An 18,252-nucleotide genomic window follows, 5' to 3' on the forward strand; every position below is an offset into this window, starting at 1 on the left:
AAAAAACGGCCCGCAAAACGGAAAAAAAACCTGTAGTGTGAAAGAGGCCTTAAAGGGCACTGGAATAGCCAAAAATGCTACCAGCATGACCTATCATTCGCGGGACTAGACAAAACATCCGGGGCTCAAGCCCCGAATGTTTTGACCTAACAACGCCCCTGGACGCAGCCCCATTCACTTCTTTTGGGCTTGCGTGAAAAACGCACAATATAGAGCATTCTGCGATTTTCACGCAATGCACAAGTGATGTGTGAAAATCACTGCTCCATAGAAATGAATGGGTCCGGATTCAGTGCGGGTGCAATGCGTTCACCTCACGCATTGCACCCGTGCGGAAAACTCGCCCATGTGAAAGAGGCCATAGTTTAGCATTGCAGTTAATGGTGACCACTGAGGCTGGTGGTGTAATTTGACAGTTCTGAAGATAACCGTTTTAAACTTCTGATTGTGAACAGTCTCTAGAAACACTACTCTGTGGGCATGGGCAACCATAGCAATGAACACCAGTAAATATTCTCTTTAGGATACAGTTCTTATACCAGGTGCCCTTTATACTTGATGACTTAAGCCTCATTCACACATCCGTGCTCAAATCCGTGAGAAGGTGGTCAGTGATTCGTCCGTGAAGCTGTCCGTGAAAGATCTGTGTTGGGTCCATGTGTCCGTCTTTTGTTGTCTGTGTTGCATCCGTGTTTCACTGTCACTGAACAGCTGAAAAATCATTTTCAAAGCATCTCTTCTTAATGATCTGTGTTGCATCTGTGGTTTTCACGGACCCATAGACTGTAATGGACGCGATGGATCTGTGAACACGGACAAAATAGAACATGCATTCATGCTTAAAACATGGACCCACGGACCGTGCTAAAACACTTATGTCTGAATACTCACATTAAAATTAATGGGAACGTGCGCTGTCCATGGAGAACACGCACAGCACACGTCCTAGAAACACTGACATGTGAATGAGGCTTTACACTCCACTGTAATCCGGTGCTTGTACTGGGATCATGCTGTTCTTCTATGGCAATCTCCTTCCCTGGTTCTGGGGCTGACATACAGCTAATGCTGTGCTGTGTCTTTAACCTGCAGCCTGTTGCACAGTTCTTCCTCTCAGAATTCAGCTGGTCCAATTTTTTAGGTCTGTAGATAACCCCTGTTCTCAGTCCAGGACACCTTACAGATTATCTCTCTACTGAAGACCAGGACCTGTGGTGCGCACTCCTAAAACTTCAACTATCTCCTGAACTTTGGTTCCACCTCCCACCTGGGTACTCTAGCGAGCAGGTGTTAAAATAGGACTGCCTCCTTGACTTGCGCCAAAAAGAATGGCGTTTTGATTTGCTCCAAATATATAACTGTTTTCTCCAGAATTTTCACCATAAAGAATGCATCATGCCAGAAGTGAATTATAAATGTCAAAGGGGGTGGGGCTATCAAATTGGTGCCTATTTCGCCTCATTTATCATCCTCTTAACTGCAGAAATGGGTCAAATAGTTGCGGACAATTAAGCCAGCTTATGTGGTGGTGTTTTCTGTAAAAATTCGCATTTATGGAATAAATAGAAAAGAAAACCAACTCATTGTGGGAACAAGTGATAGGTAAATAATAAAACAGGAGGCATTTATTTTTATCTAATATAAATGAGCTAAATAATAGAATTCTCTCAGCAACTTGACATTTAATAAAAGCAAAACAATAACAAAAAAGTCCTGAGTCCGAGACAAAAGTCGCTATTTACTAGTGGAAATGTTGCTAATATGCTGTAAAAGTCACAAATGTGTTTCAAAAGTCTCAAGTGCGGTCTTGCAGGGGTTGGCTGAAATGGAGCATTTTGGTTTAAAAAAAGTCGCATTTTAGTGCCATTGGTGTTCAAATGTCGCAAATAGAAATAGGCGAATAATCAGGTTTCTATTTTTGAAGTGGTATGCGACTTTTAATATACGAGATGAAATAATCACTACTTGCGATTTGTAATTTAGTATTTTTTTGGGCGCAAATTAAGCCATTATTGATAAATATCCTTCATTGTCTATCATGTTGGTATTGTTTTATTATGACACATTTCAGAAGTATTTAAAGACCTGTTATTTTATCTTTTCAGGAGAGATGGAGAAGGTCTGCGTATCCACTGGGATAAATTGCGTGAGGCCTCCTTTTTGTCTCGCTGGAACCCTTTGTCTGGTGATCTGCCATACACTACCTTCATCGATCACCCTCTAAGTCCGACTTCTGAAAAATTCTCTGCATTCAGCCAGGTAAATGGTTGAGCGTAAAATATACAATCCTAGCATTATATATGACCTAATGTACTCCATACTGTAAATGACAAGGTACTAAATAATACACACTGTTGAATAGTCGGAAGTTACAGTACAGTTTAAAGTGAATTTGTCACCAGTTTTCAGGACAGCATACACTGATGAAAACTCTTAAATCAATTATTTGAATTGACCCAGTTGTTTTCTTAAAATCCCTGTTGGACAACTCTGCAAAAGTTGGACGCAGGAGTTCACTCTGCACAAGCGAAGAGTCCCGATATTTGAGGTCCTAGCTCCCCCTCTTCCACTTCTGCTGATCAGCATTCTTCCTATACACAGTATTATGAAAGTTGTCAATCCTCTGCGTCTGGACGGGGCAGCCAAGGGTTCATGAATATAGGGATTTTACAAAAAAAATGGTGTCAATTTAACCGCCTCCGGACCGCCTAACGCAGGATCGCGTTCCGGAGGCCTCAGGCACAATCACGCATCTACGCGTCATCTCGCGAACTGCAGGTAAGCGAGTGGATCTACAGCCTGCCAGCGGCGATCGTTCGCTGGCAGGCTGTAGATGCGTTTTTTTTTTTTTTTTTTTTTTACCCCTAAAAGGTATATTAGACGCTGTTTTGATAACAGCATCTAATATACCTGGTCCTCTGGTGGTCCCTTTTGCTTGGATTGACCACCAGAGGACACAGGCAGCTCTGTAAAGTAGCACCAAACACCACTACACTACACCCCCCCCCCCCCCCCCTGTCACTTATTAACCCCCTGATCACCCCCCTGTCATTGATCACCCCCCTGTAAGGCTCCATTCAGGCATCTGTATGTGTTTTACGGATCCATGGATCGTATCCGCAAAACACATACGGACGTCTGAATGGAGCCTTACAGGGGGGTGATCAATGACAGGGGGGTGATCACCCCATATAGACTCCCTGATCACGCCCCTGTCATTGATCACCCCCCCCTGTAAGGCTCCATTCAGACATTTATTTATTTTTGTCACAAGTTAGTGGAAATTGCTTTGTTTTTTTTTGTTTTTTCTTACAAAGTCTCATATTCCACTAACTTGTGACAAAAAAAAAAAATCTCACATGAACTCACCATACCCCTCACGGAATCCAAATGCGTAACATTTTTTAGACATTTATATTCCAGACTTCTTCTCACGCTTTAGGGCCCCTAAAATGCAAGGGCAGTATAAATACCACACATGTGACCCCATTTCGGAAAGAAGACACCCCAAGGTATTCGCTGAGGAGCATATTGAGTCCATGAAAGATTGAACTTTTTGTCACAAGTTAGTGGAAAGGGAGACTTTGTGAGGAAAAAACAAAAAAAAAAGCAATTTCCGCTAACTTGTGCCCAAAAAAATAATTCTATGAACTCACCATGCCCCTCACGGAATACCTTGGGGTGTCTTCTTTCCAAAATGGGGTCACATGTGGGGTATTTATACTGCCCTGGCATTTTAGGGGCCCTAAAGCATGAGAAGAAGTCTGGAATCCAAATGTCTAAAAATGTCCTCCTAAAAGGAATTTGGGCCCCTTTGCGCACCTAGGCTGCAAAAAAGTGTCACACATGTGGTATCGCCGTACTCAGGAGCAGTAGGGCAATCTGGTTTGGGGTGTATTTTTACATATACCCATGCTGGGTGAGAGAAATATCTCTATAATGACAACTTTGTATAAAAAAAATGGGAAAAGTTGTCTTTTAGAGAGATATTTCTCTCACCCAGCATAGGTGCATGTAAAAAGACACCCCAAAACACATTGCCCTACTTCTTCTGAGTACGGCGATACCACATATGTGACACTTTTTTGCAGCCAAGATGCGCAAAGGGGCCCAAATTCTAAAGAGCACCTTTAGGATTTTACAGGGCATTTTTAACACATTTGGATTCCAAACTACTTCTCACGCTTTAGGTCCCCTAAAATGCCAGGGCAGTATAACTGCCCCACAAGTGACCCCATTTTGGAAAGAAGACACCCCAAGGTATTTCTTGATGGGCATAGTGAGTTCATGGAAGTTTTTATTTTTTGTCACAAGTTAGTGGAATATGAGACTTTGTAAGGAAAAAAAACTTAAAAATCATCATTTTCCGCTAATTTGTGACAAAAAAAAAAAAAGTTCTATGAACTCAGTATGCCCATCAGTGAATACTTTAGGGCTGTGATGGCTAACCTCCGGCACTCCAGCTGTGGTGAAACTACGACTCCCAAGATGCCCCCTTGCTTGGCTGCTCTCAGAACTCCATAGAAATGAATGGAGCATGCTGGGAGTCGTAGTTTCACCACAGCTGCAGTGCCGGAGGTTAGCCATCACTGCCTTAGGGTGTCTACTTTCCAAAATGGGGTCATTTGTGGGGTGTTTGTACTATCTGGCAATTGTAGAACCTCAGGAAACATGACAGGTGCTCAGAAAGTCAGAGCTGCTTCAAAATGCGGAAATTCACATTTTTGCACCAAAGTTTGTAAACGCTATAACTTTTGCGCAAACCAATAAATATACACTTATTGCATTGTTTTTATCAAAGACCTGTAGAACAATAAATTCTGAGAAAAATGTATATAGAAATGTTTTTTTTGCAAAAATTTTGGTAAATTTTAATTAATAACAAAAAAAGTTTAAATGTCAGCAGCATTGAAATACCACCAAAAGAAAGCTCTATTAGTGAGAAGAAAAGGAGGTAAAATTAATTTGGGTGGTAAGTATGAGCAATAAACCGTGAAAGTAGTATAGTGCAGAATTGTAAAAAGTGGTCTGGTCATTAAGGGGGTTTAAGCTAGGGGGGCTGAGGTGGTTAAGTAAGTGGCCAAGTATTTTCATCAGAGTTTTTTATCACAATTGTATGCTGTCCTCAGATAGGGCAGCAGAAAACTGGTGTCGGATTCCCTTTAATTAGCAATATGGATGATTTAACTCCACATATTTATGTTCTACATATACTTATCAAAGATACTCTAGTGAAGTATCCCCCATAGTGAATTATCAGGGGGTGTTCTCCAGAACAGTAAATCTCTTAAGTTGCTGAGTAGGTGAAAGTGAGTTCTAAGTGAATTTCTTCCAATGAAGTCACATATTTGGTATAGAGCAGTGCTGCTCATATGACAGGTGCCGTGTGGAATTTAGTTATGTGGGCTGGAAAACTCTGTTTGGAGTGTTCACCCACTATACTCTGTAGGAGGATGACATTTTTCCTGAAACATGAACTCTGGAGCATTTGCAAATAGAAACAAGCACATACTTTTAATCGTATCTCTTCAGGGTCATACTACAGCACTGATCACCACTATTTTAAATACATTTGTGTTAGTTTTACTTATCTTTATGAACTTTAAAACAGATTGACATGAAAAATGTGAACTTTAACATTTCCACTAGAGGGCGGTGTGTGCCTTATCAGCATGTCCAATGGAAGAATTAAAAGGGAACATGTAAACTTTCATGTACCAAAGGGAAAAACTATGAATTAAACTTAATGTTAACTCCTCCACTATCTAGATAGATAGATAGATAGATAGATAGATGTACACATCATACATATGAATTGTATGAATAGCATTCTAAACATGTAATTTTCAAACATTGTCTTGCTTCTTATGTCTGCAGATTTCACTCTTTAATGATCAATTGGTAAAAGCTGTCCAAGAATCACACAAGACTAACCCTGTGCCAGGGCGAGCAAATGGAGCCTTGATCTTAAATCAACCACTTCTGATTGAGACATACGTTGGATTCATGTCCTTCATCGGAAACCGCAACAAACTTGGCTATTCGCTTGCAAGAGGCAGTGTTGGATTTTAAGTAAAGCCAATATTGTTAAAGCGTCAAGTGTTTCAAATATTCTACCTTGCTGTACACATTATCTTGTTACTTGTTAATGTATAGAAGAGATCAGTCTCGGACGCTGATGCTTCATTTAAAGGATTAAAGCCAGGGATGACTAGCTGAATGTTAATGCTAGGGGACCACTGAAGGGTGTGCACGTCGCTGTAGAAAAGCCCTAAACCACTGCATCTGATATGCTTAGTTTATTTTTAATATTAATCATTTATATATCGATAAAACATTTACCATGTTTAATATGTTTTCAATTAATAAAACTAAATATATATTTCCTGATGTGTTTTTTGTGTGTTCTTTGTTCCACTCGAAATTGCAATTCCAATATCTCGCTTTCCATATCTGTCTCTATAATCTTTTTATTCTTGAAAATGTCAATAGATGATACCTTCATACTGTGCCCAAAGAGCAGCATGATGGTACATAGCATTTTTAAGGGGGTACTATCTCTTCTTGGGGACAGAGCGCCTTAATCGGTGTTTGACTTGTTTGGCCATTCATGCTTCTCTGGAATTCTGGGAAGAAAGGGATGAAAGCTCTTAACATGCTCTGCCTCTAATGCCACCAGATGTAAGGCAGCTATCCTGTAAGTCAATGTTCAGCTCTTTTAAATAAGCCTTGAGACATGACTCGGATATTAAATAAGCCGGCACCTCATCTGCAGACAGCTGTGCTGGCTTATTTAATTCACACGGTGGAATCTGACAATCCGCTTCCAAAATCGGTGCAGTTTTTTGTATGCATCTTTTTTGGTGTATTTTTTTTTTTTAACCAGTGGGTGTTTAATTTGAAAACTGCCCATCATGACTTGATTAGGTCCATTTTACAACCATTTACATATAAGGGGTCCATCTGGTTTCTGTTTCCTTTTTTGGGTCCAAAACAGAAGCAGCAACGGAAAAATGATGAGAAAGAAATAAAGTGTGAATAAAGCCTACAATGTTTGCTATGGAAATAGCCAGCCTTTTTCTATAGTTAAAATGTAGTTAATGACTATATACCAATATACTGATAAAGAAAATAGATTATGCAAATACTTAAACCTAGTACAGTGTGGCGGCAAGTTTGCCTGTCGTAAGGCAATCCCATGGCATAGATTTTACATGGTATTGCGTAGGCAATCTTCCTGAATGTTGAAATTTTTTTGAGTAATGTTGATTTATAGTGACTGATGCCATTCCTGTTTTCTTATGATTGTTTCACAGGAAAAATCATCCCTGCCCTCGGGAGTCAATGGCACAATGCAAATGTAAATCTTTTGGCTCTGTGCATATGGATGATTCATTCTACTGATATCTATGTAAAATCGCAAGTACTCCACTGAACAGGATATGATTTCAGATAACTATTGTTATTGTGAAATTGATTTTCTGCTGTATAGAATTTAATCTACATTTATTATAACTTTAGATTATGGGAAAATAGATGATTACAAATACCTGAGAAAACCACATAGAAGTATAGATCTAGAAATATGATCTAATTGTGTTTCACACAATGCTTAAGGGCTGAATACAGCAAAGTAGAGCCTCATTGCATTTCGTCATCCCCTTCAAAACAGATAAATTGAACCTAAACATCAAGCATAGGGTAAGAATAATGATCCTGCTTTATTTATTTATATATATATATATATATATATATTGTGTGTAGTTCAGCACAGATAACGTGCAGTATGTGTCCCAGCATGCTCACAACTGTTCTCCACAAAAATTAGATGCCAATAAACCAAACTATAGATTATAAAGGATTAGGTAGCAGGGTTGTCGTCTCCTCGGTATACTGGCACACTTTACCAGGGACATTGTAGAAATTTCAGTCAAAACAGTGGGAATTTCGTTCAACTGACCTTTGAACTGAATTTTGTTGTCAGTTTGTGGTACAGAACATAAAATAAAATCTAACAAAAATCCTCTGCCTGTCCAGCTCTAACTATGAAACAGCATAACCTCACTGACACAGCGCCGGCCTAATACCAGGCACCAAACGCAACAGCACATCCGTACCACTCGATGTGTTAACACAGGCTCCAAGCAGATGACCTGTTCCCAGGCTGAGAGCGAGGTGTGACTGGGCTCCTGACCTTAAATTAGGCCAGCATACCTGTGGACTAATTAATATGGACAGCCCAAGCCCCGGACTGTCCAGATGGAGTGGCGCCCACCCTCTTCTCCCTACTCCAGCAACACAGGCCCTAAAAGTGGGTTTTCAACAAATCCTAATCCAGAGAGAGACAACTGCACAGATTTCTGTCATTCACATACCCTGGTTGCTTTTAGTAAAACATCGAAGTGAGGAACCTTGGACAAATAAACACCCCATCCACCACTTCTCCAGACACTCGGCCAGAAGATATGTTATGTCATCAACATGTATAATGTATTGGCAGTGCCCAATGTAAAGGGTGTTGTTTTGAATTTGATTTTCTGGCACGCTGATTTCCAGAAAATGCACCAGATTCATTAAGATGCCTGCTCCTCTTATAAACATGATGCATCTCACTCCCCCAGACTATTACCAAGGGTCCTGCCATACAGTCAGGTTTTTAAAGCCAAAATCAGGAGAGGATTATAAAGGGATACTGTAAGATCCTCACCTGCTTTGCACTCCAGGGGAGCCAAGAGGGGTCCTCGTGGAGTTGTGGGACAGGTTATGCGTGTCTCTGATGCACCAGTGCTGACCCCTTTGCGAGCCAGTGCGGAGATGCGTTCGCGTGGACATCAGAGGGGAGGACCGTCGGAGTCCCGGGGAGAGGCAGAGTGGCCAGGCGAGTGACAAGACGCCGCGGCCAGGGTTGTCTCCGGTGTCTCCTGCGACTTCCGTTTCCGCATCTGGGTCCGCATACTCGCGCTGAGTCAATCATGCGTCCGTGCGTACGCACGAGGGCAGGTTCGCAAAGGGATACACGGTCGCGAGTACGCGCTTCTTATGCACTTCATTGACCAGTGGCGCATATTATACTGACTCACAAGAGCAAATTGGATTAGGGAGCCAGCCATGGGTTAATCAACTTGTGATTGCCTTAGGCCTTGTACTCAGGTGCAGGGCAATTTGTTCACCTATGGTAGTGGACACTTGGCACCCTGGGATTGGTCAGCAGGCATTTAAAAGGAGGTCTCTCAGGGTGATCAGTGCCCACTGTTATTTTCCCTCAACCAGGTATAGGTCACAACTCCTAGTGACTGAAGACTGCCAGGAACTTTGTCCTTACAGCGGACCCAAGATCTGGAGTGACTCGACTGCCAAGTGCACAGCATCATTCAGCACTGGTTGGGACTATTCCTGGAATCTCCTTGCCTGGTTTTTTGTTATTATTCCTTGTTACCAGCAAGTGTCTTGGACGTTTATGTTTCTGGTGAATAAACACCTTTTTGCTTTCATCACTGGTCTGTTTGTTGGTGCCTTGCATTACAGATACAAAGTATAAATGATAGATACTATCTTAGTCTGCATTCACATCTCTGTTAGAAATGATCCAACATAAATGCCAGCTGTCGGACGGACAAAACACAACTGTATTTGTCTGGCCAAAACCCGGCATTGTCCGGACCACCGCTGGATCCCATTATAGTCAATAGGGATACGATGGTGGTCTGTGGAATCCAGCAACGCCGAATTGGGTGAACGCCAGCAGGCTGGAAACATTCACCGAAGACGTGATTGTAGCATGACGTGTTTTCATACCTAAATGTGTGGTAGCACCCTAAGACTATGAATATGAAATGCCAGTCTTAGAAAAAGATATTCTTGTTGACAGTGAAGGTAAATATTCTTATTTAAATCCATATATACTGTACATATCAAAGCAATCATACCTATAGCCAGAATTTTCAATCCTCGGTGACATAAATACAATAAATCAGCTGCACAAATCTGCTTTGGGTCCTGAGGATTTGCAATGATGTCAGTGACGTCGCTGGTACTGGGCAACTGGAGTCCATGCCCCAGATCCCCAGACAACCGCATTTAACTGTAACTGAATCCTTAGGACATGGATATACTGTAGATCAGGGATGCTCAACCTGCGGCTCTCCAGCTGTTGCAAAACTACAACTCCCAGCATGCCCTAATAGCTGTAGGTTGTCCGGACATGCAAGGAGTTGTTGTTTTGCAACAGCTGGAGTGCCTCAGTTTGGGAATCCCTGCTGTAGATGAATGCTATGGTGAAGGAGAGAGCCATCAGGTCCCTCCCCAGCCATGCACTTTGGTAGGCCACAGATGGAGCAGTACAGGGACATCCTTCTGCTACCGGTGTTGATCCTACTGCCCGGGAAATGAGCTGCTCTTCTCAATGTGGGAATGCTACTTTCACACTTGCGTTTGGGGTTCCGCTTGTGAGATCCGTTTGAAGGCTCTCACTAGCGGCCCCGAACGGATCCGTACATTCCCAATGCATTCTGAATGGATGCGGATCAGTTCAGAATGCATCAGTTTGGCTCCGTTCCGCCTCCATTCCACTCAGGAGACAGACACCCAAACGCTGCTTGCAGAATTTTGGTGTCCGCCTGGCCGTGTGGAGCCAAACAGATCAGTCCTGACTTACAATGCAAGTCAATGGGGACGGATCCGTTTAACGTTGACACAATATGGTGCAATTGCCAACAGGTCCGTCCCCCATTGACTTTTAATGTAAAGTCAGGAGTCCCTATTAATATACCATCGGATCTAAGTTTTCTCCAATCCGATGGTATATTTTAACTTGAAGCGACCCCATCACCATGGGAACGCCTCTATGTTAGAATATACCATCGGATTTGAGTTAGATTGTGAAAACTCAGATCCGACAGTATATTCTAACTCAGAGGCGTTCCCATAGTGATGGGGACGCTTCAAGTTAGAATATACTAAGAACTGTGTACATAACTGCCCCCTGCTGCTTGGAACCACCCGATCTCTTACAGGGGGCTGTGATCCGCACAATTAATCCATCAGGTGCCGCACTCCCTCTCCAGTTGTATTAAAAGCATTGGTGGCCAGTGCGCCCCCCCCCCTTCCCAGTATTAAAAGCATTGGTGGCAGTGACCACAGGCTAACAACCCCCCACCCCCCATCATTGGTGGCAGCGGAGCGGCATTTCCGATCGGAGTCCAAGTTTGCTGGGGCTCCGATCGGTTACCATGGCAGCCAGGACGCTACTGCAGTCCTGGTTGCCATGGTTACTTAGCTTATACTTACCTGCGCTGTCTTTGGCGGCCGACGCTCCTCCTACTAGTAAGTGACAGGTCTGTGTGGCGCATTTATTATTGTGTATTGGACACAGGAAAAGGAGCACTAATGGATAGTTGCTACTGTGTTGGGGCAGTAAGTGTTTATAGGGTCATTATCACTTTTCGGGAGCACATAAAGGATGCTTAACTTAAAGGAGGGTCCAAAGGGGATTATTAATTTAGGGGACTGAAGGAAATTACTACAGAGAGCATAAATGTGGGATATTATTACTGGCAGGGGAAAACTATTTTTTGTGAATTGCAGAACGTAGATATTATTGTTCTGCAGGGACGCAAAAAACACTACTAGGCTACATGCACATGACCGTATGTATTTTGCAGAACAGCAACCGCGTATCCGCAAATCACAGATACTGGCCATTTGAATGCTACAGCTTCAGACAAGAATAGGACATGTTCTATAATTTGCAGAGCAGCCACACACTGTTGCAGACAGCAGAGGGATAACATTGGTGTGCTGTCCGAATTTTTTTTTCAATTTCCAGCCCAATGATATGGTCGTGTGCATGAGGCCTTACTGTGGGGCACAAGGAGGGAATTATTACTTTATGTGGGACACAAAAGGATCATTTTTAACTGTGTATGGGCACAAACGGGGTTACTATCATTTGTGCAGACACAAAGGGGGTGTTATTACTTTGTGGGGGCACAAATAATACATTATTTTGTGGCAGGCATATTGTGGGGCACAAAAGGGGCACTATTATTAGGGAAACTGAAAGCCATTGTGGGTGGCAGCAGGATGGGGAGATCGTGTGCAGAGATGAATTGTGGCTGGAAGAAGTCTTCATGGTGGTCTGGGCCTGGTTACCTGTGAGTCATTAGATTTAACTGTACTGTATTCACTTTTCAATGTGGAGATCCAGTATCGGATTATTATTTGGTAGCTACATTATTTAGAATATATACTATTGTGCATAGTCACTGTATCTAAGCCTGCCATGTTTTCTAATAGATATGCTGTGATAGATATAGATTATCGTTAAAACAGCTCAGCATTGTGCCCATAAGAGAAGGCATGCTCATCTCACTGATCTCCCCCTATGACTCTACTGTTCTTCCTACTTTCTTGTCCATTTATGACATGTGTACACTGGGATATGTGGCCATTACAGCTAATCAGCGGCTACAGAGATGGCACCATACAGCCAGCGATTGGCTACAACGGTCACATGTCCCTGTGTTGGATGTCATCACTGTAGCAGGAAGTCGAGAGCAGAGAACCAGGCAGTATTGGAATGGGATTATCAGAAGATCAGTTAGGTGTGCATATCTTTTTTATTTTGAACATACTGGACCATTTTAACCACTGTATTTTATATCTAAAAATAAACGTTGTGGCATGATCCTAGAAGGGTGGGTGTCAAGTTGGAGTTAAAGGGGTAATTCAACCCCTATAATGACCCTAGGCAGGCTTGTCCCTGTTGTGGCCTGCTATTGGCTGCACCCCCCGTTGCCGGTTGTTTTGATCCACGTGACGGAGAGATGCAGCGGCAGCAGTGTGGGGATCAGATGTGACGCGGTTGCCGAGGAGCGGGGAAAGTATAACCTATATGAGAGGCCCAGGCATTAGGGGGGTCATTATAGGTGTTGGATAACCGCTTTAACTCTAAATAGATCTCTCAAAGCAACTTATACAAATGGTTACAACAACTATCCGCTTTGAATGCATGGCTCTCAGAAACCATTACACATTATTACAATCTCCTTTCAGGGACCATGGCTGGGATTGTGCTAATCATGTGACATCATACGTTTCAAAGGCTTTTATCGACAATTACATGACATTTATGCAAAGAGTCAGTATTTGCAGTGTTGGCCCTTCTTTTTCAGGACCTCTGCAATTCGACTGGGCATGCTCTCAATCAACTTCTGGGCCAATTCCTGACTGATAGCAACCCATTCTTTCATAATCACTTTTTGGAGTTTGTCAGCATTAGTGGGTTTTTGTTTGTCCACCCGCCTCTTGAGGATTGACCACAAGTTCTCAATTGGATTAAAATCTGGGGAGTTTCCAGGCCATGGACCCAAAATGTCAACGTTTTGGACCCCGAGCCACTTAGTTATCACTTTTCCCTTACGGCACAGTGCTCCATCGTGCTGGAAAATGTGTTGTTCTTCACCAAACTGTTGTTGGATTGTTGGAAGAAGTTGCTGTTGAAGGGTGTTTTGGTACCATTTTTTATTAATGGCTGTGTTTTGGGGCAAAATTGTGACGGAGCCCACTCCCTTGGATGAGACGCAACCCTACACATGAATGGTCTCAGGATGCTTTATTGTTGGCATGACACAGGACTGATGGTAGCGCTCACCTTTTCTTCTCCAGACAAGCCTTTTTCCTGATGCCCCAATCAGAAAGAGGCTTCATCGGAGAATGTGACTTTGGCCCAGTCCTCAGCAGTCCATTCACCATATTTTTAGCAGAAGATCAATCTGTCCCTGATTTTTTTGGGGAGAGAAGTGGCTTCTTTGCTGCCCTTCTTGACACCAGGCCATCTTCCAAAAGTCTTCGCCTCACTGTGCGTGCAGATGCGCTCACACCTGCCTGCTTCTATTCCTGAGCAAGCTCTGCACTGGTGGCACTTGGCGCTTGCTGGACTTTCTTGGACGCCCTGAAGCCTTCTTAACAAGAATTGAACCTCTTTCCTTGAAGTTCTTGATGATCCTATAAATTGTTGATTGAGGTGCAATCTTAGTAGCCACAATATCCTTGCCTGTGAAGCCATTTTTATGCAACTCAATGATGGCTGCACGCTTTTCTTTGCAGGTCACCATGGTTAACAATGGAAGAACAATGATTTCAAGCATCACCCTCCTTTTAACAGGTCAAGTCTGCCATTTTAACCCAATCAGCCTGACATAATGATCTCCAGCCTTGTGCTCATCAACATTCTCACCTAAGTTAACAAGACGATTACTGAAATGATCTCAGCAGGTCTTTTAATGACAGCAATAAATTGCAGTGGAAAGTTTTTTTTTCGGATTAAGTTAATTTTCATGGCAAAGAAGGACTATGCAATTCATCTGATCACTCTTCATAACATTCTGGAGTATATGCAAATTGCTATTATAAAAACTTAAGCAGCAACTTTTCCAATTTCCAATATTTATGTAATTCTCAAAACTTTTGGCCACGACTGTACATGCCAATCTCTGTTTAACAAAGCTAGAACCAGCTGTAAACCTCACATGGATCCCGAGATCTCCTCATTCATTGCTCCAATTGCCCCGCTATACTTATGTCTTTTCTCATGAGGTGTGTCATTTCTGCTGCATCTCTTTCCCTATGTAACTGTCACAGCTTCTAACAGTAGATATGGCTGGCAGCAGTTGAAAAATGGAACTGAGGATATGCATCTACCTAGGTGGACAGATAAATAAGGAAAAGAATAAACAGCAGGTGGCTCTATACAGATGATTTTATTGAATAAATCCATGGCTAAACAAAATTTATAATTTCATGCAATTACAAAAGTCAGATTCAGGTGCTGATTCGAAAAATGTAGAATATTATTTGTGGGAAAACCTCTTCAACAACAGCAGATTAAATGTAACATGCCTCTATAAATAAGAATGTGCAACATTGATAAAGTGTGGAACGGAACGGGCAGCCAATACCTATTCTTTTCCTCAAAATGGACACGAATAGGACATTATCTGTAATTTTTGCAGGGCCACGGAACGGAGCAACGGCTGAGGACAGCACACGGAGTGCTGTCCACATATTTTGCAGCCCCATTGAAGAGATTAAAACACAGTTTTTTTGATTTTTTATCTGAGGCTCCATTCCCAAGTTATGACAAGTTTCTTAACAGGTAAATTAGGCCTTTGGTGTAATGAGGGCCTCACTATTGGTCTTGTTGCACCGAAGCCCCGCTCCTTTCTGTGGCCAGCCCCTCCCTTGCTGCTTTGATTGACAGGGACAGGCAGTGGTACAACAACCGGGGAGCGGCTGGCCACAGAAAGGAGTAGAGCTTGGGTTCAACAAGTGGTGAGGCACCAAATGCCAGTAAAGATGAAGAAGGTCACGGCACTCCAAAAGCTTGTTCAATGTTCTTTAATACACCAAAAGTTCAGCAGCAACGTTTCGACAACAGTCTTTATCAAGCTACAGGCCGAGACCTGACGTCACAAGCACCGCCGCAAAGCCTCTTGATTGTATCCAAGTAAGTGGTGCTGTCCTACCATCCATTTTTGTTTGAGGCACCAAATGCCTCATTTTCATATTAAGAAAAAGTATCATAACTCTGGAATGGAGCCTCAGATCTACAAGAAAACCAGTGACTTAATAAGGTGAAACACAGCTATGTGTCTTTGCAAACAGCTGGATCGGGAAGTTGATGGTGACAGATTCCCTTTAAAAGTTAAAACAGCTCATTGTATTGCTTAAATTGCTTTCTGTTTCCCTGGATTTATAAAAGCTGTATTAGGTAAACACACATGGAAAATTCAAGTGTTATCCATCAGCATGCGGAAAACTATAAAGTTCTCCTGCAGGGGCGGGACAAGTGGTAGGCAGTGCAAGTATTTGTCTAGAACTCGGTTCAGCAACCTTCCACACAGCTGTTGTGAAACTACAACTCTCAGCATGCAAACTTGCTTGGCTGTTCTTGTATCTCTCATAGAAGTGAATGGAACATGCTGGGAGTTGTAGTTTCAGAACAGCTGGACTGCCGGAGGTTGCTGATCCATGGTCTAGGAACACCATTATGGGAGGGGTGCATATTATGGATGTATTGTTAACGCAATGCTGTACCTTTAAAAAAAAATTATCAGCCAGTGTTTCCAAGTATAGATAACATCACTCGGGTGAGGAAAGAGGCTACAGTTGACAATTAAATGAACTGTTCTCCCGAAAAATATCATTCTGAACTTCAGGGACTGGAGAGGCACCTTTTTAAATCACCTCAATGAGCAACAACAGAGCCGGACCAGTCCCTGCTCATGTGAACCAGCACAAATTAGAACATAGTTTTAAAAAATAAGAAATACAATAAGAGTAATAAGAATTGAAAAGCAAGAAACTGTTGAAAGGTTGTCCAGAAGAAGACGCATTAGCAATTAAATCTTGGGGTTTCGCATTTCAAAAACCATGGTCCGACCTAACCCCCATGACTAGGGTATTGGTTAATTCCCTCGGGTCCTTACCAAACTGATTAACCCCCGACTTCTTTAGCCCAAAACAAATAAAAACACAGAGACCAAGTCAGATTAAATCGGCCACAGCAGCCATTTTTATTAAATAAAAATAACATAAATTAACTCTGACTAGGGAGGCCCTCGAAGCACCAAAAGTTTAATTTCCAACTTGGCATCTTGCCGTCAGCCATGAATGCCAGCTCGGAGACACCAACTGATGGACGCCTCTTACCATAAATCAACTGCCGAACCATGAGAGTCCAGCCCCACCAGTGAGGCCCTCCCATTTTCCAGTACCAGCAATATCACCAGCTTCCCACCGTCATGACTGCCGCAACATTTTCACACAGACAAATACTCACCAAGACAAACACAAACCCCAACCTACTGACTAACTACCCTGTTTTCCTAGCTTATGCTAACCACACTCATCAAGGGAAGGAGGTGGGAGTTTGATCCCTTTTCCCAAACTAAAATGGTGCTCGTTCACCCCCAACCCCACACTTTTAAAGACTAAACTCCTCCCCTTAGCCTATAACCCCTCCTGTACTATTATTAACCCTTCCGTTCCCGGACCCTCCTCACCAACCCCTGTTATGTCCGCCTCCCCTAAGACCCGCCCCAGTCTGGCCTCTCTGGACCAGTTCCACAAGAGTTTTTCCCAACTGCAAGTCACAAAATATCACTGAAAAAAGGCAAAAAAGAGACTACATAATATAAATCATCAGGTACCCACTGTAAAGTATGGTGGTGAATCATTGATGCTTTGGGGTTGCTAAGGTTACAGAATAACAGAATAAAGTGGTCTTAGAAGGCAGAAAATGCTCAAAACCCTATATGCTATTGCACATTTCTAACTGGGGGAGCAAATCTGAGAGTTGTTCGCTGTGTGTCGGACCTTATGCTCCTCTAATTGCCCATACGGCACAGGTAGGTTAGCATTAGGTCCCGTGCCACTTTGAGATACCTTGACGGGGTACGCAGGCTCCGGTATCTTCTTGATATAAGAATATATTGGTGAAAGTCTAATTTTAATATCAGTGTAAGGGTTTAGCCATATATTGTCAATTGCATTTACCAGTGTAGTGCACCATTTTTTGTAAATTTCTGTTTTATATAAATATCACTGAATGTTGAAACATTGTAGAAAAAAATGCTAAAATCCCCTTTATTGAGAATTTTTTTTTTCTGTTTTATATGGCCAATCACATCCACACATTTGACTATTCAGTGTAGGATGTCTTTGTGGTACATGTGGTCCTGCTGCGGGCATCCTCCATTGTATGCAATTTTGCTGGGGATTGCTGTTAGCAACAGACCACATGTGCAAGATTTGCTCTCCCAGCTAGAAATGCGCAACAGCATATGCGGTTTTGAGCATTTTATGCCTTCTAAGGCCCCTTTCACACGAGCGAGTTTTCCGCATGGGTGCAATGCGTTACGTGAACACATAGCACCCGCACTGAATCCTGACCCATTCATTTCAATGGGTCTGTGTACATGAGCGGGTTTTTGTTCACGCACCAGTTCTGCTTTGCATCAAAAACGCAGCAGGTTCTATATTCTGCAGTTTTTCACTGCAGCCCTGGCCCCATAAAAGTGAATGGGGCTTCAGTGTAAAACGCATTGCATTCCGAAAGCAAGTGCGGATGCAATGCATTTTTCACTGATGGTTGCTAGGAGATGTTGTTTGTAAACCTTCAGGTTTTTTATCACGTGCGTGAAAAACACATCAAAACACATTGCACCAGCACGGAAAAAACGGAACAACTCA

General features: G+C 42.6%; 1 protein-coding gene across 2 annotated transcripts in view; it reads left to right on the forward strand.

Moving 5' to 3' along the window:
• The window catches only part of TPRG1 (tumor protein p63 regulated 1), a 100,245-nt gene extending 93,860 nt beyond the window's left edge, over positions 1-6,385 (forward strand). For both annotated transcript variants that reach the window (XM_044292048.1, XM_044292049.1), the window contains exons 5-6: positions 2,106-2,259; positions 5,878-6,385. In XM_044292048.1, the coding sequence (XP_044147983.1) occupies positions 2,106-2,259; positions 5,878-6,072 (349 nt within the window). In that variant the 3' untranslated portion in view covers positions 6,073-6,385. The remainder of the gene's footprint in view (positions 1-2,105; positions 2,260-5,877) is intronic.
• Positions 6,386-18,252: the final 11,867 nt, after the last annotated feature.

The sequence above is a fragment of the Bufo gargarizans genome, chromosome 4 (genome assembly GCF_014858855.1).
Source record: "Bufo gargarizans isolate SCDJY-AF-19 chromosome 4, ASM1485885v1, whole genome shotgun sequence".
NCBI classification, from domain to species: Eukaryota; Metazoa; Chordata; class Amphibia; order Anura; family Bufonidae; genus Bufo; species Bufo gargarizans.